Source organism: Prionailurus viverrinus, chromosome A1 (assembly GCF_022837055.1).
Source record: "Prionailurus viverrinus isolate Anna chromosome A1, UM_Priviv_1.0, whole genome shotgun sequence".
NCBI lineage: Eukaryota > Metazoa > Chordata > Mammalia > Carnivora > Felidae > Prionailurus > Prionailurus viverrinus.
In genome coordinates, this window is record NC_062561.1 from 89,796,516 (window position 1) to 89,819,831 (window position 23,316).

At 44.9% G+C, this 23,316-nt stretch overlaps 2 protein-coding genes and 2 non-coding genes across 11 annotated transcripts; all 4 read right to left on the reverse strand.

Annotated features, from left to right (window-relative positions):
• Positions 1-530: 530 nt before the first annotated feature.
• RACK1 (receptor for activated C kinase 1) lies at positions 531-5,065 on the reverse strand. Its single transcript, XM_047849305.1, has 8 exons — positions 4,810-5,065; positions 3,613-3,784; positions 2,928-3,075; positions 2,587-2,682; positions 2,079-2,189; positions 1,524-1,664; positions 1,024-1,134; positions 531-639 (listed from the first exon to the last, which is right to left on the reverse strand). Exons 1-8 carry the CDS (start codon positions 4,916-4,918, stop codon positions 574-576), a joined length of 954 nt encoding a protein of 317 aa, XP_047705261.1. The 5' UTR covers positions 4,919-5,065; the 3' UTR covers positions 531-573.
• LOC125147431 (small nucleolar RNA SNORD96 family) lies at positions 3,228-3,306 on the reverse strand. The gene has a single exon (XR_007145189.1). It is a non-coding gene; the product is annotated as a small nucleolar RNA SNORD96 family (small nucleolar RNA).
• On the reverse strand, positions 4,448-4,515 carry LOC125147484 (small nucleolar RNA SNORD95). Its single transcript, XR_007145209.1, has one exon. It is a non-coding gene; the product is annotated as a small nucleolar RNA SNORD95 (small nucleolar RNA).
• A 361-nt stretch (positions 5,066-5,426) lies between the features above and the next one.
• On the reverse strand, positions 5,427-20,159 carry TRIM52 (tripartite motif containing 52). Of its 8 annotated transcripts, none has more exons than XM_047849335.1 (3): positions 18,679-20,159; positions 13,599-13,661; positions 5,427-7,352 (listed from the first exon to the last, which is right to left on the reverse strand). In XM_047849335.1, exons 1-3 carry the CDS (start codon positions 19,495-19,497, stop codon positions 7,311-7,313), a joined length of 924 nt encoding a protein of 307 aa, XP_047705291.1. In that variant the 5' UTR covers positions 19,498-20,159; the 3' UTR covers positions 5,427-7,310. The 8 variants fall into 8 exon arrangements, with proteins under 8 accessions (XP_047705291.1, XP_047705283.1, XP_047705311.1 ...); XM_047849327.1 differs by having other exon boundaries at positions 5,427-7,417; XM_047849355.1 differs by lacking the exon at positions 13,599-13,661 and having other exon boundaries at positions 18,679-20,158.
• Between the last annotated feature and the right edge of the window lie 3,157 nt (positions 20,160-23,316).

Sequence of the window (23,316 nt, forward strand, 5' to 3'; positions counted from 1 at the left end):
TTTGCATCTAGCTGAAATCCCATAAAATTGAAGCTAAAGCCACAGTAGCCTTATCACCATTAGGAGTTGATGGCAAAGGAAACTGTACAGGCTACTTCAACATGCCACATATTTACTTAGCCACTACCTGAGAAAAAGCCAGCTGTGATTGTATTTATGAATACCTGCAGACTACATAATTTTTAATCTCCAACAATGGAGGGAGTAAAAAGGACCTGATCTTAAGCAGAAACTCTTTTGGGGAGAGTTGCCTTATCATAGACGAAGGGTTCAAAAAAATCTCCATTTTAAGAAAAAGACAACTTGACAGACTACACTAACTTGAGTTTCAAGATATCTCATATTACCTTGAGGAATGACAAATGCCTACTCTATTTATGTTACAGATTGAACTGAGATTTTACTATTCCCAAGGAACATTTTCTCCAGGCTTAAGCAAGGCCCCAAGGATCTATACCTGAGACACAGTACATTGTGATGCAACCCAGCATTAGAAAGCAGTTTTGCTTATCAGAGAAAGACACTATAAGTCAGCAAACCAATGTTTTATTTCCAAAGTTCTGCCCTCTATTTCTAGCGGGTGCCAATGGTCACCTGCCACACTCGCACCAGGTTGTCCGTGTAGCCAGCAAACAGAGTCTGCAAGGGAGAAATGACAGTGATAGGTCATGTCAGAGCCATGGAACTCTGCATTCCCTTCTTTTAAGACCCCCAATCTTCTAACCACCAGGTTGTAGGTGGTATGTATTCCTAGAGGAAGCAACAGCTGGTAGTAAGGACTCATACTCTTGTAAAATGATTAAGTTATCCAAAGTGTTAACTGAAGGTAGGTAATCATTGCTTGTTAGATCAATTTTCCTTCCAGTGCAGGAACATATACTCTGTTCACTGGTAGAGCTAATTTGGTTCTCTCAAATCAACCTGGCTAGTTTTGTCATTTCATTTCATGTCAAAGACATTCTAAGAGCAAAGAGGGGGAGAGAAAAGGTAAAAGCTGAGTCACTTAAGCAGAGACCCACTTACCTGGCCATCAGCAGACCAGGCCAGAGAAGTACACTGGGGTGGCTCTGCCTTGCTGCTGGTACTGATAACTTCCTGCTTCAGTTCATCTACAATGATCTTGCCTTCCAAGTCCTGGGAAAGGGGCAAAATCAAGGTAAGGAGGGATTCTACTACAAGCATCCAAGGAATAGAGGCCAAGGATGTTGTGAAACAGCCTAAAATGCATAGGACTGTCTCCCCTCCCCCCACCAAATATCTAGACCAAAAGGTTGATTATGCTGAGACTGAATAAATTGCTGTAATTTGTGACACCCTTTAGTAGGTAAGTATCGTGTACCACTGCAAATCCCAATCCTAGCAAGTTGTAACTTGCTCTTCCTGGGTCTCCACTGATAGCCTGATGATCAGCAGTTGTTCAGGAAGCTCGAATCCCAGCAGTGACATATCAGGAAATCACAACATTGCCATGGCTCACAAGAGTAAAGCCAGGAGCTCGGCCCTCAACTGTAGCCCACACTCACCCAGATCTTGATGCTGGGGCCTGTGGCAGCACAGAGCCAGTATCGGTTAGGACTGAAGCACAGGGCATTGATGATGTCCCCACCATCTAGTGTATAAAGGTGCTTGCCTTCATTAAGGTCCCACAGCATAGCCTGGCCATCCTAAGAAGAGGAAAGGGGAGTCAGGGTAATATGAAACCTATTCCAGGTGTTAATCTCTACTGTCAAGATTCTGTCTTAATCCTTATTCTCCCTCCCACAACTTCCCCAAAGCTAATGATTCAAACACCAGTATATCTCTGAATGCCCCTCCGTTAATGCATGACACCCTATCAACCCTACCAAGGCCCTGACAATTTCTAAAATCACTACAATCAGTTCTGAAAACAGAATTCTAATATCAACAGCTTTAAGAAACCAGCTTTACTGAAAACAATCTTTTAAACAGTATGGTGTATATAATTTTTAGAAAACAATTTTCACAAACATTTACTCTTGGATTGCTACCTTAAGTATTTAAAAAAAAAAAAAACACTGTCCCCCATTGAGTAGAATACTCCCAGCTCCTGAACATACCTTCCCTCCAGAAGCACAGAGGGATCCATCTGGAGAGACTGTCACAGTGTTCAGGTATCCTGTGTGGCCGATGTGATTGGTCTTCAGCTTGCAGTTTGCCAGGTTCCATACCTAGATATGGGAGGGTTAGGGGTAATAGGTGAAAAACCTGGCTCTGAATCCACTGGGGTCAGGAGGGCTCAAGATAAAAAAGGCATGGCACCTTCTTTAAAAGTATTTCTGGATATGGTGGCCATTTTTCATTCTACCAGTAACAAAAAAGGTTAAAGAATTTGTCTTGGTCACCTAAGGACCATCAAGATTAAATAAAGAATGCTTCGTTGCTCTACAAGGGATATTGGGTTCAATTAGCTACTCCACACCAAGTATCAAAAACTAATAGTTAGAAAACAGCAATAGGAAAAGTCAACTGAGGAATAAAGCTTTCAAAGTTAGAACTTATGACCACCTACGAGGCAATGGGAACATTCTGGCTGGTAAAAGCCCTACATCCTGACTTCAAGCTCACCTTGACCAGCTTGTCCCAGCCACAGGAGACAATGATGGGATTGCTGCTATTGGGTGAAAAGCGGACACAAGACACCCACTCCGAATGGCTCTCATCCTAGAGGACAGAAAAGAAGTAAGGAGAAACTATCCTGTCCCATGAAACTACACCCTTCACCCCTTCCCTCAGTTACATGGGAGGTACACTGATGGCTTTGCACTCACATCCCTGGAACCCAAACCTTTAATATCAACAGATCCCCTTTGGAGCCCAAGCCAGGCTTGAAATCACCACATAACGCCAAGGTTAAGAAGGATGGGAGAGAATCTTCATGTGCTTTCTGCATGTGCCTTCACTGTTACCTGGACAGTATATTTGCATACACCCAGAGTATTCCACAGCTTGATGGTTTTATCTCGGGAGCCAGAGACAATTTGGCGGTTGTCGGAGGAGAAAGCCACACTCAGCACATCCTTGGTATGTCCTACAAATCTGCGTGTGGTGGTACCCCTAAGGAAGAGGACTTGGTCAGTCTCTAGACTCTGCAAACATTCTTCCACATCAGACTGTTTCCCTGGCCTTCCGTGGTCTTACTGGAGCTGCCATTCTCACATGACCCTGGACATGGTTCTGATCACAACATGGTTGAGCATGTGCCAGAGAATCCCTTCAGAATTGCAGGACATGTCCTCACTCCCACATGGGGATTGGCTGACAATGTCATCTGTCATCACTAGGATCCTCCATTATGTCTGACCATCCAACGACTGAGCTCCCAAGATAAAACATGTTCAAACCCTTGCCTACTCTCAACCACAGTATGTGGCAAAACTGCTCAACCAGCCCACTCTGAAGCAACTCTGCGAAAGTAATTAAAAGCAGCAAGGATGGAAGCCAAGCAACCCAACTACCTTCTCTATGTACGCCCTGCCTTACAGTTCCCACAATGAACCTCACTGTCCTTTGGAAACCACCTCCCAACAGCATCTACCTCATTTCTGCCCAGCTTTTTCCCAGTGCCCCAGAGTTAAATGAGCAGCTACTTGCGTTGTGAGATCCCAAAGACGAAGGGTTCCATCCCAGGAGCCTGAGAGGGCAAACTGGCCATCTGAGGAGATGACCACGTCACTAACGAAGTGGGAATGACCCCGAAGAGCACGCTGTGGGATGCCATAATTGGTCTCATCCCTGGTCAACTTCCACATGATGATAGTCTTATCTAAGGGGAGGTAACACAGAAAATCCAGTGAGGAATCCCACAGCCCACTCACTGACCTACTGGATAATCCAGGATCCCTCAAGGTCATTGGTGGATTTACAAGAAATTAAGGACACTCAAGGGGGGAGGGGACCCCCAAGTCGAGAGTGCTGTCATTAGTCAAAGCTAAGTGATTCATTATTCCAAAAAAAAAGTCAAGTAGAACTAAACAATGCCACTAGAATTAAACTTAGGTGTGGAGGCCTTTAGCAGATTATGGATGCTTTTTTGTGACATTCATAACAGTCCAATGTCTGAATCTTATTCTGAGGTCTAATACATAAACACTGCTGCTTGGGTGTGGGAACACTGTATGTGGGCTTCCTACAACTATCACTGAGGATGCCAGAAGTACTGGATTTAGTTGATTTACACACTACAAGGCTGGAAGCTTTCACTGAAAGGTGTTGGACTCGACACGCTTTCCGATTATGCGTCACACATGATCCTAACCTCAGACTGTTTTTAATAGCGTGGGGGCAAACAATAGCGTGTTCATTCAAACAAGAGAATGACAAGAAAAAAAAAAAGGCAGAAAAGACAAGACACGGGCTTGCAAGGAGATTGGCATCAGGACTGCCCTTGGGAGTCCATCCAGGAAAAACTAGGCACAGGGCCGGGCGGCAGCTCAGAAACAGCCTCTGGGTCTCAGCATGGGCACTCAGATGGCATGTTGGGGTCATCACCGCCCCGCCCGACCCGTATAGGCTCTTGCACACTTAGCCACATCTGCGAGGAGGCGGGCAAGAAATAAAACCCCAATCCTGCAATCCTAGCAGCTACGAGCTGATCTATGTCTCGGCCTTTGCAAAGTGGAAAATGCCTCATGGGCTTATCCAGGCTGAGACTTAGGCCCGGGTCCGCATGCCCCACCTCGCAGGCGGACGGAGTTTTCCGGGCCGCCAACTCGCGATCCACTGGAAACAACAGGAGACACGCGCAACCCACTTATCTTTCAACCCCTTGCCCCGCACCTCAGCCCGTACCTCGAGAAGCGGACAGTATCATGTCCGGGAACTGGGGGGTGGTGGCGATCTGAGTCACCCAGCCGTTGTGGCCCTTGAGGGTGCCACGAAGTGTCATCTGCTCAGTCATGGCGGCGGGGAGTGCGGGTGTCGCCGGGGCGACAAGGATGGAGTTGGATAGCTCAGACACTAGCACCACAGCCGCTCGCACCGCGGCTCTGCAGAGGAAAAGAGAGAGAAGGAACCCCACCGGAACCGGAAATACCCGTCCGCTCCAACAAAATGGCGGCCCCCATGATTCATTTCTGCCTAAGATGGCGGCGCCAGGTGGGGCATAGGGACAGGTGAAATGATAAAACTTCATGGTCCCCTTCCGCCACGCATTATAATTTAGCAGTGCCATACAAAAACATTCTGAAACCAACTCGGTCAAGTGTTTTAAAGAACCCATCAAACGTTCACTGGGGCGTGATGTCTAAGAAGCGGAAGAGGGGAAGTGCACGGCACATTCCCGTCAGGATCGCCCAGCACCTTTGGTATTCCCACGTGGCACAGCCCGAGCCCCGCCCTTTCCGCAGGGTGGCTCGGAGGGCAACGCTGAGGGAGCTTAATTTCTGGGTGAGAACTGCAAGTAATGGTAAGCGATATGAAAAATATGGTATTAAATTTTTTTAAATACACTGTGCTCAGGTGAATTATTAAACCCTAACAGACTTCTGTCTCAGAGGGCAGCTCTTTCATCAAGAGGTTTTTGCTCTGAGGGAATTGGCTGAGGCACTCCCTGTTCGGAAGGGCTTAGTCCAGGCAGGAGTTAAGACGAAAATGGGTTACGGTGCGTAAAAGCGGGGAGGAACGAAAAATCGGTCCGTGGGCCGCTTATCGGTCACCGAGCTCTCGTCTAGGCAGGAGTGCAGAGAGCCGTCATAGAAACTGAACGGCCGCGAGAGGAAAGGCCTCCGGGTTCTGAATTCTGGGGACTCGGGTCCAAAGCCGCTCTGGGCCTAACCACCTCCCAGAAAGGCCGGCTGGGGGGTCCAGGCGTGCCCCCAAGGAGGTGTCCTCAGACTGGGAAGCAGTGGAACATGGTTGCCTGGCTGGCTACCGCCCTCCCATTTAACCTCATGGTATGTGAGTATGTAGTGCCTCCCGCTACGGCACATTCTTGAAATTAAGATATGATGCTGGCTGGCAGCGCCTCTCTCAAGTATTTTTAATTTTATTTTTTTTAAGTTTATTTATTTTAAGAGAGAGAGGGAGGTGCACATGAACGGGGGTGGGGGCAGAGAGAGAAGGAGAGAGAATATTCAGGCAGGCTCCATGCTCTTGGCAGAACGCTGGACACTGGGATCGAACTCACAAATCCTGAGATCATGACCTGAATCAAAATCCAGATTCAGATGCTTAACTGACTGAGCCACCCAGGTGCCCCTCAAATATTTTTTAAATAGGGGAGGGGGGGGTTGCACAGACCAGGATGATAGCAGTGACTATCATTTATGCAAAATAAGGGGGATTATACATAATTATTTTGTTTGTAATGTGTATTATTTTTAGTGTCACATCTGTAAAATGAGGTTGGAAACAATACTATCAACCTAAAACGGTGTTGAGGAGAGTAAGTGAGTTAGGTAAAGCACCCAGGGACGCCTTGGTGGCTCAGTCAGTTAATCGACTGATTCTGGATTTTGGCCCAGGTCATGATCTGACAGTTAGTGAGTTCGAACCCCGTCCAGCTTTGCGCAGAGAGCACGGAGCCAGCTTGGGATTCTGTCCTCTCTCTGCCTCTCCCCTGCTTGTGCTCTATCTCTATCAATCAATCAATCAATCAGTCAATAAATGTAAAGCCGCCCAGAATGGTGCCTGGCAGAGTAAATGCAGGCAACCTTAGCATTTCTTTGGTACCAGTTCCTGTTTTAGGTGTTGGGGGGAATACACCTGTGAGCCAAGACGGTGGGGACCTGTTTTTTGTTTTGTTTTTTTTGTTTGTTTTTTTTTGGTTTACATTTGATGGGGTGAGTGGAACGGAGATTGAGAGAGAGATTGGAGCAAAGAGAGGAAGAAGTAGGATACAGCCCTGTGGCTATATGGAAAGTTAATGTTCCAATAAGGGAAAGTATGTGGGAGGAGATGTAGTTGGAGAGACAGTCAGTGCAAAAGTCTTGAACTGGATTGTTGCAGGTGCTGAAACTCAAACCGTGAGATGGAGGTAAGGGGCAATTGACAAGAGGGCCAGCAGGCTTGGGGAAGAATCATGGCTCTTCAGGACGCTATCCTGACTGTGCTTCAAGGGTCCCAGTCACGTATGTCACCCGCCACCATAGCACCCCCAATTAGCTGTCTTCTTGCTTTTCCAACACTATAGTCCAACTCGACTTCGACCCATGTATTTTGTTTCTCCTCTTGTCGTGGGAGACTCTTACCTTCACCCACACCAATATCCAGCTTGCTGTTCATAACTGGGGTCATGCCAAGTGCCCTGGGCACTTGGCACAAATGGAGAGGTGAGAGATTCCACGCATCATCTAGTAGAGATGCTCAGCGCAAGCACTCCCCTGGCTGTTGACCTGTATACGCAGAGGATTTCCTCTCAGTTCAAGAACACGAGTTCTTCATCTCCTATCTCCACTCCCTAAAGAGATCATTGCTCAGTCACTTTATGTTTACCTGCCTGGAGAAATATCATTTGGCTCTCAGTTTTCTTGAATTTTGCCAGGGAGCTGCTGTGGAATCAGCATCCCTGAGGCAAGGCCAAGGGTGCAGGTTTAAAACGAGCCTCCCAGGTCTTACACATGCTCAAGGACGACGCTTCTAGGCATCTCTCAGTTCCTTTCCAGAAGAGGGCGGTTCCCAGGCTAGCCCCGCCCTCCCCCATTCCCATCTTTGGCTGGCCGCTTCACGGAGTCCTCCCTGCCGCCTACCGAGCTCGAAATTTCTGGAAGTGCCCTTGACCTCCCCTAATTCCGTGGGCCTCTTCGTACGCCAGCTCCTTGCTCTGTAAGAGGATTGTGTTAGCGCCCCATCCTATGCGGCCAAGGGAGGGTAATTCGCGTTTTCTCCTGGAGCCTATTAGTACCGGTCTGGCAATGCCAGAGGAGAAGGAGAAATGGAATGTAGTGGACTTCCCCGGACGACCAGATTACAGGTTTTGGGCTTTCCACCTCCAGACTGGAGTTTTCCTCCAGTTACTGCCTGGCCTCCCGGCAAGCCACAAAGTCATTGAAGAGCATTCCTGAACCGAGGGAGGCATGGCCCCGACTCTGGGTGTAGCGAGGGGCAGGAAGGAGGGTGCAGCGGCAGCCTTTCCTTCTCAGCCCCAGCTGGAGTTGAGCCCCATACACACCTGCTTCCCTCTGGGTCCCCATGGTACCCTGTTAGGCATATGGGCTCACCTGGACTCCTCACACCTCAAGCCCTGCCCCCCAGTGGGATGACCCCTTGGCTACAGGATGCACAGTTCCCACAACGGGTCTATTGTGGCCAGCCTTTTCATTCCAGATGTCTTTAATCTGGCCTCTAGGAGGTGGAAGTCTGCTGGAGGGCCCCACCTGGCCTTTGGGAGAATTTCTCTGCAGAGCCTTCTTTCTGCTCCTCAGGCTGCCCCTCCTGGAGGGTTCCCCACCCACTTCTAGTCCCAGTCCCTGGGATGCTCCCTTGTCTCCCACATCCTCACTGGCACCACTTCCATTCCCACACAAGGTAAGCATCCTAAGGGAGAAATTGGAGATGCTCTTTTAAGGAAGTCTGTCTTTTCTGCTGGGCATTCCTAAGACTCATACAGCTGGGAGAAGCCCCTCTGGTTTCCCTACAAGAGGTCCATAGCCTCTCTTTTAGGAACAGACCTCTATTCCCTCCTGTCAGCATTCAGGAGGTGAGACAGGTCTTCCCTTGAATGTGGTGGTGATGATTATTGTGGGTGATAGGTGAAGGGCTGAGGGAAAAGGATGTGGCCAAGGCCAGAGGGCCCACTGCCAGCTAAAGCGGGTGACTTCCCTTCATTCTACTGTTTCTTGGCAGTTTCAGTGTGGTTGGCTCTGGCCCATACTTACTTTTTTTTTTTTTTTTAATTTTTAATGTTTATTTATTTTTGGGAGACAGAGAGAGTACGGGAGGGGCAGAGAGAGAGGGAGACACAGAATCCAAAGCAGGCTCCAGGCCCCAAGCTGTCAGCACAGAGCCTGATGCGGGGCTTGAACCCACAAACCATGGGATCATGACCTGGGCTGAAGTCGGACACTCAACTGACTAAGCCACCCAGGTACCCCTGGCCCATACTCCTTTTGTGGGTACACTGTCTCTCCCCTGCTCCTCCCAACTATCAGTTCTCTCCTACACAGAACACACACCTTGTTCTGCCGGGAAGGCCCACCATATTCCATCTCCACTGTTCTTTTCTTTCTTTTTTTAATGTTTATTCATTTTTGAGGGAGAGAGAGACAAACTGTGGGCAGGGGAGGGGCAGAGAGAAAGAGAAACACAGAATCTGAAGCAGGCTCCAGGCTCCAAGCTGTCAGCACAGAGCCCAACAGGGGGCTCGAACTCACCAACCACAAATCATGAACTGAGTTGAAGTTGGATGCTTAACCGACGGAGCCACCCAGGCACCCCTCACCCCCACTTTTCTTAATCTAAGCTTCCTTCAGGTCTCAACTCAGGTTGCCACCCCAGAGAAACCCTCTGTGACCCTCAAGTCTAAGTTAGGCTTCTGGTTTCATACCCTCATAGTGATGGTGTGCTGGGCCTTCATAGCCCTTAGCTCAGTTTCCCCTTAGTTGAATCCCTCAGGGATTTTCTCAGTGCCCTGAGGTCAGGGACTGGTCTGTTTGGGCTCATATGCTGCATTTGCTGGTAGAGGGTTTGGTTGTAGAAGATTCCAATCTTGGTAACTAGCCTCACAGGCTAAGTAGTTAAGGGCAAGTAGTTAAAGGGTGTTCCAGGCAGAGGGATCACCATGGGGAGGGGTTAGAGTGGTTTGCATGCAGAAGTTTTGGAGGGATGGTTTCAAATGGGAAGGTAGGAGAGAGTGAAACCCAAGGTGGCCAGAGAGCCTCTATCAGGAAGGAGTTGACTACTAAGGAATCTGGATTTGTCTTGAGGCCTAGGTCTTTCTCTTTAGGATTATCTCATCCCTCTCCTGCCTAGACTTGATTTTGTTGTAAAGTGTTTGGTCTCAGAATGGAGGGTAGGTTGAAGGTTGAAGGAAGACTAGAAACGACAAGAGTTCAGAAGTCACACAAGGGGGTTTGTAGGAGGGTCATGAGAGTCCTATGAAAGGAGAGACTGAGTGAGGACTTACCAATGGCCTTATGATGAGGGATTCAACATATCTAATCCATCTGTCTCCTCCCTACCCCACCTTCTTCACTCCAGTATCTAGAATTGGGCTCTGATTATAGAAACTAATTCATGATTGAGGCCTAAAGAATTAAGCTGAAAAAGATTAGAAAGAAACATGGGAAGTTCTGTTCTTATTGTAGGTTCTATTGCTTTCTTCCTGGTGAGAGGCAGGGATATGCTATTAAGTCAAAGCCAGGAAGAGATCTTGCAAAAAATCACATATCATTTCCTTATGTCTCTGGATAAATATTCATTGCCCATCTTAGGCAGAAATCTGAAGTCTAATAGTGAAAGCTGCTAAGGCATTCTGTTGGGTTTTCCCTGGGAGAGGGACTGTGGGTTCTCCAGGCCCTAGGTACTTCAGCAGATGTACAGCGAGAGGCTGTGGAAGTGGGTGTGGTCCAGGCAGGTGACTACAGGCCAGGTAGAATTATAAGACATGCTAGGAGAAGGCAAACCTCTGGCTTGTTAAAGGATTTAAAACAACAGTAGGTGGTAGGAAGAAACAAAAGATGACCCAAGGTGCCTTTTTTCAGCTTTCTCCTGGAAGACAATTTCATATGAACTAGAGTTGGGAAGGTATGTTAAAATGGAACCTTAAGACTGGCTAGCACACTGTAAGAGGGCTGAAGAGAAAACAGTTCTTTCTACTCACACTTGGATTAAATAGCCAGAGCTTGCTGAGAAATTCCATCCTTTGCTGGAGAGGGTAGACAGAGGATTCTATCTGATTAGGAAATGGCAGACAAAAAAGGGCAGGACCCCTAGGGGTCTTCTTCCAGGTGACCTGGGTCCTTCATCTTTGTGGGGCCCTGCTTCATACCAGGTGGAATAGTCAATGAGAAGTCTCTGACCAACTGCTGAGTCCTTTAGGATGGGGTAAAAGACTGGGAAGGCCTAAGCATGATCCTCAGTAGCTATGGAAGAATAAGCCTCAGTAGCTATGGAAGAATAAGACCTATTCTTTAAGGCTATTTCTAGCTCAAATCTCTGAGGTATCCATTTTCCTGCTTCTTTGGAAGGGATAGAAGTGGGGAGAAGAGTAGTAACTTAGCGGCCCATTTCCTTCCTTCTTTGCTGGTCTCCTGTCACAGCTCCTACACTTCTCACATTGTAAGATGAGCTATTTCCCTATGCCTGGGGTTCTCAAACTATACCTCTGAGGACTCTGGTTTGTGGGCAAAGACTATATAATTAAAAGTTAAATTTGTCACCACTTTTAGCTCTCCTCCTTTTCAGCCCTGTTATTCCTAAAACCTCTCACTTCCTCTTTTCTTATTTAGCACTGCCAGCACAAACTGCTTTCCCTTCTAGGACTCCATGATCTCCTTACCACTCTCTGTCAGGATTTAGGTGTGAGAGGAAAAAGGGAAGAACCCACTTACCTACTTTAATGCTAGGTTTTGCCCCACATCCCATTTTCAAAAAGTCAGGCACCAAATAAAACCTTATTTATACTTCTTTCCCCTCCTATTTTGAGGCCCCAGCTTTGGCTTTTTTGGGGAAGAGGGCAATGCAGTTTCTTTTTTAGCTGCCTTCCCATTAGAGTTCCTTATCACATTTCTCACATGTGATCCACATGAATCACAAGTGGAACTGTTCAAGGTTGTTTTAGTCAGATTTTTAAAAAAAAATGTAAGAAGGCCTTTATTTATTTTAATGTTATTTATTTTTGAGAGAGAAAGACAAAGCGTGAGCAGGGGAGGGGTAGAGAGAGAGAGGGAGACACAGAATCTGAAGCAGGCTCCAGGCTCTGAGCTGTCGGCACAGAGCCTGATGTGGGGTTCGTACTCACAAACTGAAAGATCATGACCAGAGCCAAAGTCGGATGCTCAACTGACTGAGCCACTTTCTTTTATATATTTGCTTCTGTGCCAAAAAATATCACCTTTGAGCCTGCCTCTTCTGATGGGGAAAAGAAAGTTGTCTCATTTCTTTTTCATCTTTCCTTTGGACTTGCCTCTATTCCTGAGTCATAGAAAGGACCAGAATTCAACGTGCCTTCTTTCTATGGAACTATACAATTCAATATAACTTGATAGCCACTAGTGGCTATTTCAAATTAATTAAAATCAAATACAATTAAAAATTCAGTTCCTGAGTTGCACTAGACACATTTCAAGAGCTTAAGTCATATGTAGCTACTATATCAAATAGCACAGATTTAGAATACTTCCATTGTTGCAAAGTCCTTTCAGACCTGGCATAACAGCCTAATGTCTTGTGTCCCCCTTTTTGTAATATTTTATCAGTCAATAAATATTTGTAATAACTTTCAGTGTTCCAGGATTAACTTTCTGAGGGGGTCAGGAGTTGGAGGTGGGACATAGCATAGAATCTGTAGGTCCTATAAAGATTTCTGGAGGCATGGCATAGGGGCCAGAGGTTGGTGGCTAGTAGAGGAGACTCAGGTTTTAAGGAAGTGCTTTAGGGGTTGACGTTATACTTATTAAAGCAGGGCCACCCCACTCCACCAGGAGCAGGCAGGCTCTGGTTTTGTAAATTCTGCATAATACTTAAAAATCAAAACAAAAAATGACTGCCCTGTAGCCCTGCTGAAACTGATATTTGCTGAAGTGATTGTCTTTTATTACTCATCATTTCTAGATCTTGATTTCATACACTGCTTTATCTGTCATAGGCCTTGTTCTCCCAAATGGCAGTGACATATGCAGCTCTGGCTTAAAAAAAAAAGTTTGCTGGGGTGCCTGAGTGGCTCAGTCGGTTGAGCGTCCGACTTCGTCTCAGGTCATGATGATCTTGCACTCCGTGAGTTCGGGCCCTGTGTTAGGCTCTGTGCTGACAGCTCAGAGCCTGGAGCCTGCTTCGAATTCTGGGTCTCCCTCTCTCTCTGCCTCTCCCCCACTCATGCTCTGTCTCTTTCTCTCTCTCTGTCAAAAATAAACAAACATTAAAAAAATTTTTTTTTTTAAAGTTTGCTGACTTTGCCACCTGCCTGCCAAGAGCTGGGAGAAGTAGGGGTCATATCAATTAATACACTGATGCTAAGACCGTTTAATAAGGTTCTAGGTAGGTGGGGCTATTTTTCCATTGAACACTTTTTTTAAAAAGATAATATTAATTTAAATTTAATTTTACAGAGCACAAGCAAGCAGGGGAAGGGCATAGAGAGCAGGGGACAGAGGATCCAAAATGGGCTCTGTGCTGACAGCAGACAGCCTGATATGGGGCTTAAACTCACAAACCATGAGATCATGACCTGAGCCAATGTCAGATGCTGACTGAGTCATCCTGGTGCCCCATTGAACACTTTTAAACACCTATGTCAATCACTGGCTATAGGGCATAAGTAAAGCTGGTAATGGCACATCTGTGGATTTGACCATTTTCCCTGAGTCTAGACCAATGATTCTTAACCATGGATGATTTTGCTCCTGTCACCCCTCTCCACAAGACATTTGGAAATGTTGGGAGACATTTGTGGTTGCCACAGCTGATGGAGGGGTGCTACTTACATCTGGTGGGTAGAGTCCAGGGAATGCTCCTAGGCATCCTATAATGCACAGGACAGCCCCAACCTGCAAAGAATTCTCTTATTCAAAATGTCATTAGTGCTGAGGTTGAGAAACGCTGGTCTAGACTACAGTGTGGATGCGTTCTTCATGCCAAGACTAATCATGAGGTCCAGGCTCAGCAAGAATCTATTAAATTGGGAAAGAAAAAAATTAGGAGTCAGTGAACTGTGGCCTCCACAAAACTGAAGAGCAGGTATAACTAGAGTGTGTTTAACTGCATTAGGAGGCAAAGAGCTAAGGTCATAGTGCAGTTTAAAGTGAGGGTTTCAGATATGTATAGCAGGTCTGTAAAGATGAGGTCCCAGGTACAACCATAGGAGTAGTGAGGACCAAGTTTAAACAGTCTGACTTGTGATACAACAGTCAATAGCTGAACCTAGTAGGGAAAACATTCAATAAATAGATGAATATCTGGTGAATATGGATATACCAGTTTTTCCTCAATGTTTTTGGAACTCATAGCTCTACTTTTCATATACGTAAAAATTTCACATTTTCCCTCCAGTGTTATTTAAAATTTCACAAGTATCATGACTAAAAATCAAAGCAAGGGTAATTTTGGAAGGCAAAAATTTATTCAGATGATGTGATAACTATGTCACTGTTAAAAGCCTTATCTTTCTTGGGCGGTGTAGAAGATGTAACAAAACACAAGCTGCTTTAACAATACTCTTGTACTGTTTTCTCCCCACAGCTAGATATACTCCACCCCCCCCCCCCCAAAAAAGCTTTTAAGATGTAAAGAGAAAATGGAATAACAAATGGAACAAAGTCTTCACATATGCTTAGACATTTTATATCCCAATTTCTCTAGAGTATTTATCTGGAAGTTTCTAGTCAAAACAAACAGACTTAAAGTTCCACATACTCCTCTTAAAGGAATTGAACCAACCGACAGTTGAAAACATTCTTTATAAAAGCGACCCCAGGTAGGTTTTAAGAACAAGGTCAAGAACAATCACCCAAAATAGTTATGGATATTTCATATTTTTGTCTTGAAATAACATTCAGAAATCTAGTCCTTGAAAGATTGGCCAAGCAAGTTAGACATTTTTAGCATGAGTTTGCTATGTGTAGCTGGATTTTTGGCAAGTTTTGCTTAAAGTATTTCATAATGAGAGTGATGTTGGTGTTTGCCTTTTGACATTTCAGGGTCAATGTATTTTAAGCTTCAATGCATTACATTCTGTCAAAAGTTTTAATTTTTGAAATTTTAAAGAACAAATTCTCTTTAGATGGTGTTCCAAAATCAGAGGGTTATTTTGTCATTGGTGTTTCAAAATTAGTTCTGTCCATAAATTCAGCTGAGTACAGTTCTTTGACAACCAAGGAACCTTAGTACGTAAGAGAAAACACTCTCAATGGCATTCTGAACAGATCTTCAAAAATCAAGGCAAACTGGGATCAAATCTATTGTTTTTCACAAGGGTTATGCTGACAGCAAGGTGAAGATTTCCAGTAGATTATGGGCCAATCAATGGAAGTGGATGCTTGGTGGGGATTGCTACAGTACATCTTGCACACAGTTTTCTTCAGTTCTTGCCAAAAACCCAGATTTAGAACATTCCATTGCTGTAGCACCACCAAGTATACTCGTATAATTTTCTTCCAACTCAGTTCATTTGATACAGCTTCAAAAATACTGTTTTTAGTGGTCAAGTATTACATTTATGAAACCACCACATCCACAGTTTTTAAAGCTTTATTTTTAAACATAAGCAAAGCACACTTTTTTTTTTTCAGTAGATTCATCTCAACAGCAAAGAAAGATGAGCTGAAGTTTTTAAAACCTGAAGTTTGATATGTTCAGTCATCATTTCAGAGTTAAGACTAGAAGTAGATGAAGAAAGTCTGGAATTCCTCAATTTCCTCTCAAAGTTGTGGCAGCACTTGGAATGCAAGGCTTCACAAATTTCTTCATTTTTTTCTCCTTTGCAATTAAAAGGGCTATTTAATATTATGCTTTCATAGCTTTTGGAAGATTGCTGTTAATATTCCAATACTGTCCAATCTTAAAGCTTCAGAGAACTGTGCTTTGCAGAATACTCCACTGTTTTTAATGGCATAAATTTAACAGTGTTTGGCATTGTGTCACTGCCCAACATTTTCAGGTAACGTAACTCAACTGGAGAAGATGACCCTATCTTCTGCATCATAACGTGAATATATACTTGATAAAAGCCTCAAATAACTTTTTGGCTGCCATCTTTAGCTACCTCAAAGGAGAAAACAGAAAAAGGAGTACTGATGATGGAAGCATCTGGTCCCTCTTGCAGAACGATGAATGATTTTATTGGCGGCAGCTGGGTGGCAGGGCAATACAGGCATCCAGTTGTGCCTGAACCCCAACAAGTGAAATCTTTGTTCATTTCCTTTTTATACACCCATCTGCCGCCTAAAACCTGACACCATTTAATGGTGCCCTTGGTCAAATCTAAATGCTTTTACTTTCATAATCCTCTGATTCTATCTTGAAGAGTCAAGATGAACTCTAACTCATGGGATGGACAAAATGGAAGATGTAAATAAGTAAGCTTTTCAGAGCTAAAAAGCCTCTTTTTATACAAAATTAAACTTTAAAAGTACATTGACCTCGAAACAATATAATTGTCTTGGATATGCAAGAAAAATAGCAGTATAAATATTTAGCATCATACCCACAATGAACATCTGTGGCTACCCAACCTGTTCATATGCCTCATTAATTATAGGCCTTACTCTGAATGTTTCTTGTTCTATCTTTGTATTCCCACCAGCCAAGGAGTTCTTTTATAAATTATAACATTCCCCTTATGTGCAATGCTAATATAACTTGTGGAGGGAGAGAGAAAGCCTTTCTCTCCTATTCCTGAAAAATCACTGACCTATTCCTTGAGTCTATGAATAATAACTCCCTACTCAGTCCCTAAAACTAAAAAGTTTGATCACCTTCAAAGTAGATTAAAAAAAAATGTGTTCAAGTGGTAGTGACAAGAATTCATTGTAACCAGAACTGTGTGATGGATAATGCATAATATGAAATAAACCTTTATACAAAAATAGTTCCTTATAATGTTACCTATCATGAGAGTTTTCAGTAAAATTGTAAATTATGCTGCTGGTATATGTTGACCAATGAAAGACAGTAACAAAACTACATTACCAATTACTAAAAGTTTATACATACATAAAATAAAAGTTTTTAACATCTTCATTGTAATTCCTATGTTTGGCAATACCATCTACTTAAATTCTGGTATGTGTTTGAAAATAAAAGTTTTATTTTCTTTTAAATATTCTATATTTTGAAAGGAATTATCCCCAATTTGCTTAACTTGGTTTTGCTGTTTATGTTTACTGGTATGTTTTATAAATAATTCAAGTTTCAAGTGAGTGTTATCTGGCTTCCCTAGTTGAAAAGACCATCTCTTTTAACTTTCAGTGAAAATTGTGGTTTCAAAATCCTTACAGAAAATTCTAGCAGAGGAATGAAAGGTTACCTTCTTTCCTCAGGTTCACTGTACTAAAAACCAGAAGTATAGGACAGAGTTTCTTCTGGAGGCAAACTTTATTACCCTGGGGGAAAGCATGGTGCTAGGGTTGTCCTTAAAGTCAGGTTTGTATGATGAAATTAGCAGTGATTTGTAGTTAAGATTGTAGTGTCTCACTGTGCACTTACCAGTAACCAAATTGAAGGGTGATGATAATAGCTAATGTATGATGCCTTAGGACAACGTTTGTGTTTTGACTGCAACCCAGAGTAAGCAATACGTTTTACTGTGAGACCAGGTATACACAGGTGTACATATAATTTAAAGCTTTCATAAGACAATGTTTACCTTACTATGTTCCATGAACCCTGATATTTTCTGTTTAATTTTAAAATAATGCTGGGCATGACACATTTATTTTAAGACCCACTAATTGGTCAAAATCCACAACTGGAAAACCACTGCTGTAGGAGAACATGAGGAAATAGATTTTATAAACTGTAAAGCACACTGAGATGTGAGCACCTGCTAATGAATATCCAAGATAAGACTTTTGGGGCCTGAGATATCCTCTCCTTCCTTGGTTACTGCTAGAAGTCACATTCACCTAGGCTTTTGGTAAGGAAGACATTATTTATGTGGTCATTGAAATAACTCTCTACTACTCAGGTCAGGAAAGCAATGTATTAACTAAATCAGAACCCAAAGCAAAGACAAATTACAGGAAAATCAAATAAAAGCAAACATCTGTTTAGTGCTTCATGGTTTATAAAAAACTTTCACATATGTGGTCTCTTTTAATTTTAACAAGCCTAGGGGAAAAGTAAAGGTAAGAGGTGGAGACCTGCCCAAGTTTAGACAATAAGTGGCAGAGCCAGGTCATCTCATCCTAAATCCCTCACTCCTTTCATGATAAAATACCAGGAAAGGAGAGTGATTAAGGACATGAGACTTCTTTTGATCCATCATAAAGATGTTTATGTCCTCTGCCTCTCTCTACAGGGAAAACAGACCCCACTGAAGGTGAGGAAGCAACCTCAGATTTTGGGAAGGGGGTATGGCCTGTTGCACTTAGTCTATGACTCCTACCTGGCATTTCAGCCTACCAAAACCAGCAATGTTTGTGTGTGTGTGTTTCCCCAGTCATTTGTTTTGACACTGCTTGTGCTCTGAGGTTTCAAATGTCTATTATGGTTCAAGTACTTAATGGCTTTCCATTCCTATGTGTTAAGGGTCTTGGAGTCTTGGTCAGGTACACCCTCAGTACTCAACAGAGTGAAATTTGGTACTAGGGACATGCCACTGATACTCAGATTGAAAGGGAATAACAACAGTGGTCAGCTTTGGTGCCTCTGCTCAGCTTCCTTTGGGGAAGCCAATCAGCCTCAGCCATTGTGTCTCTTGTCCACATATGCCCATCTCTCTCCACTACTGTGCCCTTATCTCTCACAAAAAAGATTCAACTAGCAAGTATCTGCCTCCCAGCTGCCCTTGTTTTTCTCTCCACTCCCCTCACCCCCCCATTCTCCTTCCCCCCTTGTGCCTCTCACCTTGTACTCCTGCACCACCTCCTCCATTGGCACCACGCTGTGTTGTTTGTGGGTCCTGGATTCTCGGCACACCACACAGATAGCCTCTTTGTCCACTTCACAAAAAAGTTTCAGGGCTTCCTGGTGTTTGGAGCAGATGCCCTGATCATTCCCCCGACTTCCTCGATAAGGAGTGGGGCTCATCTGTCGAATTATCTGGACCATGTTGGCTAGCTGCAAGTTGGGACGAAAGCTGCGACGCTTAAAGCTCTTTCGGCACTGGGGACAGATGAACTGACGTGGAGGGGGCGGAGGAGGGGGGGGAGGTGGAGGAGGAGGAGGCAAGTGGGTGTCAGGATACAGCTCTTCCTCGTCCTCGTATTCTTCCAATATCTCCTCTTCTGGGTAGACGTCAATTCTCAGGTCATGTCTCAAGCTTCCCAGGTAATAGTCCTGATCTTCCTCCTCTTCTTCCTCCTGGTCCCACACATAGTCCATGTTGTCCCAATTCCTGACGCCACCGTCACCAACCCAGAGTTCATCTTCTTGGTCCTGGAACACCTCGTCAGCACTGCCCTGGTACAAAACCTCTCTAATAGAGTTGTCCCATCCACCGGTGGCCCCCTCCACATCGTCGTCCTCGTCTTCTTCCCATCCATCTTCTTCCCCGTCCCTGTCTTCCTCATCTTCCTTGCCCCACAGCTGGGTCACACATCCTCGGCAGAAGTTGTGCCCACAGCCTATGGAAACGGGATCCTTGAAGTAATCCAGGCAGATGGCACACACCGCTTCCTCCTGAAGGGTCTGCATGGGGTTAGGAGTAGTGGCACAGCCAGCCATTTTAATGCGCAGCCTGGAGGTGTGGATGCGTCAACTCCGAGCTGAGGAGCGGGGAACGTGTCTGCAGGCTACGTGTCCAAGCTACGCTTGTGACCCAAGGTTTTTCTCTACACTGCTCTTCCTCCTCAGGCTGGCAAAGGAGCCTTACTCCCCTCCCTCAGGCTCTTCCCAGCTCAAGGCGCGAGAGCCCTCTAGCGCTGACTCAGCCGCCCTCCAAGAGGAGCGGGAGCGGAACCAGGCTGCAGCTTCCACTTTCCTTCCAGCCTCAGCTTGCAAATCCGGGTCCCGACACGTTTCTTGCCTCCCTCCAGGTTTGCCCGACCCAGCGGCGTCCTCCTCTGGTGGCGGCACTCCTCACCCAGCCCGAGGCGACCGAAAATGACGTAGGCACTCTAACCCACACTCGGAAAGGGTAGACTGAGCCAATGGAGGACTACGTTCTCTATGATGCCCCAGGGGACGCGACAGTTGGGAGCCCTGACGGCCATCCAGCCGGTCCTGATAGGAAAGACGTGAGAATGGGCAGAGGTGGAAAGAGAATCAACAGACCATTACACCGCTCCACACCAGCCAGACACAGAGTATCCAGCAGTCCCTCAGCCGAGGCAGTTCCCCGGACACGGACCCAAAAGGGTGGGGAGAGCGGCGTCCAAACTCGTGCTCTCGTGCACTTTCGGCCCTTCTAGCCTGAAGCCTTTGTGGTAGTGAGAACGCCCTCTCCACGGAGGCCACGCTCGAGGGTGTGGCCTGCAAGAACGCAGTGGGGTGGTGCTTGCGGTAGCGTGGAGAGGCTGTGAAATCAAAGGATCTCGCCTGGGGACTCGTATACCTCCAACTTTTCTCCTCAAACCAATTAATCCCTTACTACCTGCAGAGCCTCGGCTTCCTAGCCCTCATCTCTCCCGTTACGACTTCTATGTCCATCTCCACTGTCCTGCAATTTCTCAGATAACCTCAGATTCAGCATGCCCTACGCTGACTTATTCTATAGATCTTTTTGTCTTCATCAATAATGCTTCCATTCACCATCCCCTCACTTATCCATGCATGCATGCATGCATGAATACATCCACCCATCCACCTGCCCATTCATTTAATTAATGTCCATCATTAATTCATTTAATTCATCCATCTATCACAAACATGCATAACCCATCCATTTATCCATCCACTTTATTATAGGAACAAAAACATGAGTAAGGCATGATCAGTCCCTTCAAGGTGTTCAGAGTTACAGGCGTGTGATTATCCTTAACCCAAGGTTTTTACAAGGTTTGTTTTTCTTTCTTTCCTTGGCCCTCATTAAGAAGTGCATTGCACATGTTAATCTAATACAGACTTGCACATATGTAACGAAATAAGATTTCTGAAAATTGTTCTTTCCCTTATGGCAGTCAAGGCACCCTGATATGTTCTATTCTATTTTGCTTTGGTAAAATGCTGTTCAAGATCCACTGGTATGATTGCACCACTCACTAATTGGTCACTATTTGGTTTGAGGAACACCACCTGCCCTAATGGAATCTTCAAGGCACCCTGGAACCCCTGCTGTCCCTCTCTGAGCCCAAACTTGAACTGTAAATTCTACAGAGCAGGGATGGTAAATGTGCTGTTAACATTGTACATGCAGCTCATCTATCATAATGCTGAACATACAGCCTATCTGCTGAATAAATAGTAAACAAACACAACAAAATGCAACCATCAAGTCCTGCTGATTTTTATCTCCCCAAACCTAGGCCGATTTCTCTGTCTCTTCCTGTCATCCTAGATCTGACCCTATCAGCTTCCAACTGGATACATTTCCTAAAGGGTCATTTGCCCTCATTTCAGTCCATCCTGAAGCCACCAGAACCATCCACCTGAAATGGAAGTCTGACACACTCATGCTAGGCTGTTGGCCTCTATGTCTTTGGGCATGTTCTTCCACCTGGAAGGCTTTTGTTTCACTGGTTCACCCAGATATAGCTCCTTAATTATCCTTCAGGTCTCTGCCTAGGCATAACCTCTTGAAGGAGATGCTTCCCTGAGGCTCGTCCCAGACTGTGTTAGCACTCCAACTCTGTCACTTAACTCTGTGTGTGACTTTGGACTAGTTTCTTAACAACTGTGCTGCTATATCCCCATCTGCAAAATAAAGATGACAGTAGCACACATATATTAGAGTTGTTGTGAAGTTGGAATAATTGACATCTGTAAAGTAATTGGAACAGTACCTACTGGGGCTATCTTTGTATCCCCATCACCTACTATTATATGCCCTTCCTGTAGTAGATGAGCCATAGAAGAAAGTCCTCCTCTTTGAAGGGTCAGGAGATTGGGACCCTGTGGTGAAAAATATCCTACTGCCTGTCGTTTAGTGGTTTGGAAAACCTTATGTTTGGAGAGGGAGGGAGTTGAAACCCAGGCCTGGCCTGCCTACAGTGGGGCATCTATTGGTAGTGTTTATTTGTTAGGAAACTAACAAGTAAATTCCCAGTATACAATCTGGGAGCCTTCCTAGAGGTCATGACCGAGCTGAGGAGCCATGAGGGGAAATCTGAACAAGAAGAACTGAAACTGCATTTCAGGGCTGAAATACTTACCCATCTCTGAATGCGGGTTGTACCCTACACATGGAATGGTAGGGGAACCAGCTGGGGAGTAGAACAAAAGAAGAGGGGGCTGCTCAGAGTTGCATGCTCTTTGGACCCAACCAGCCATGTGCCCCTAGCAGAATTTTTAGGTTGGAGAAGCCCACACCAGAGTTCAACTGCAGACAATTAAATTCCAGTTCATGGTGACAAGGCAAGCCCTTGTCACAGACACTGGGGACCATTTGTCAGAGGTACTAGAGAGGCAGTCTAGCATTGGTTACGTTGCCCAGGGGTTGACAAATCTGGCCCTCAGTTTCTTTTTGTAAACCCCAAGAAGTAAGAATGGTTTTTAAATTTTATTTTTTTTTAATTTTTTTAAATTTAAGTTTAAATTAAAAAAATTTTTTTAAGTTTATTTATTTTGAGAGAAAGAGTGCAAGCATGCATGCATGAGTTGGTGGGGGTGGGGCACAGCAGAGAGAGAGGGAGAGAGAGAATCCCAAGCAGGCTCCACACTGTCAGCACAGAGCCCAAAGTGGGACTCAATCCCACGAACTGTGAGATCATGACCTGAGCTAAAATCCAGTGTCAGGGGCTCAACTGACTGAGTCACCCAGGGCACCTCAAGAATGGTTTTTAAATTTTAAAGGAGTTCAATAAAGATGAATATGTGGATGGAGGCTATATGTGGCCAGAGAAATCTAAAATATTTACTCTCTGATACTTTACAGAAAATGTTTGCTGACACCTGGGCTAGGAGGCATGGAATAGAGGATCTCTAGAGTGTCTTTTGATGTGATTCTGGCTTGTTTCTCCCCTCTGGGTTCAAGAGCCAGACTCTTTCCCTAGCACTCCCTTCTTGAGTCAGATTACAGAGGACCTAGCTGGACAGGTGAGTGTGACCAGTAGGTCTGCCTTGAGTCTGGTTGTGGGTTTGTGGGTGGTGTCACTGTTATAGACTCCAGAAATACTGGTAGTTCTTTCACTCCCCTCCACTTGAAATGTGAAATCCATACAGAAATGCACAAATCATAAATTTATAGCTCCAAAAAAATTTCAAAGTTATACATTGAGAACAAGAAATGGGCATCCCCAGAAATCCCATGTCCACTTCCACTCATTCCCCATAGCAGGCAAGCACTATCCTGACTTCTGTAGCCATGGATTAGTTTTGTCTTTTTGTGAACTTCACCAAAATGGAACATACAATGTGTGCTTTTATGCTTGGCTTCTTTCATTTTAC

What these genes read in the sequence shown, in the direction of transcription:
- RACK1 (XM_047849305.1), bottom strand. Translation starts at nt 4,918, where the DNA reads ATGACTGAGCAGATGACACTTCGTGGCACCCTCAAGGGCCACAACGGC. An exon ending in TCTGTGCTTCTGGAGGGAAG is followed by an intron (nt 1,665 to 2,078) that starts GTATGTTCAGGA and finishes TCCTCTTCTTAG; the next exon opens with GATGGCCAGGCTATGCTGTG. An exon ending in CCTGGTCTGCTGATGGCCAG is followed by an intron (nt 640 to 1,023) that starts GTAAGTGGGTCT and finishes TCTCCCTTGCAG; the next exon opens with ACTCTGTTTGCTGGCTACAC.
- TRIM52 (XM_047849320.1), bottom strand. Translation starts at nt 19,497, where the DNA reads ATGGCTGGCTGTGCCACTACTCCTAACCCCATGCAGACCCTTCAGGAG. An exon ending in AGGTGGTGCAGGAGTACAAG is followed by an intron (nt 13,662 to 18,678) that starts GTGAGAGGCACA and finishes AATTCTTTGCAG; the next exon opens with GTTGGGGCTGTCCTGTGCAT.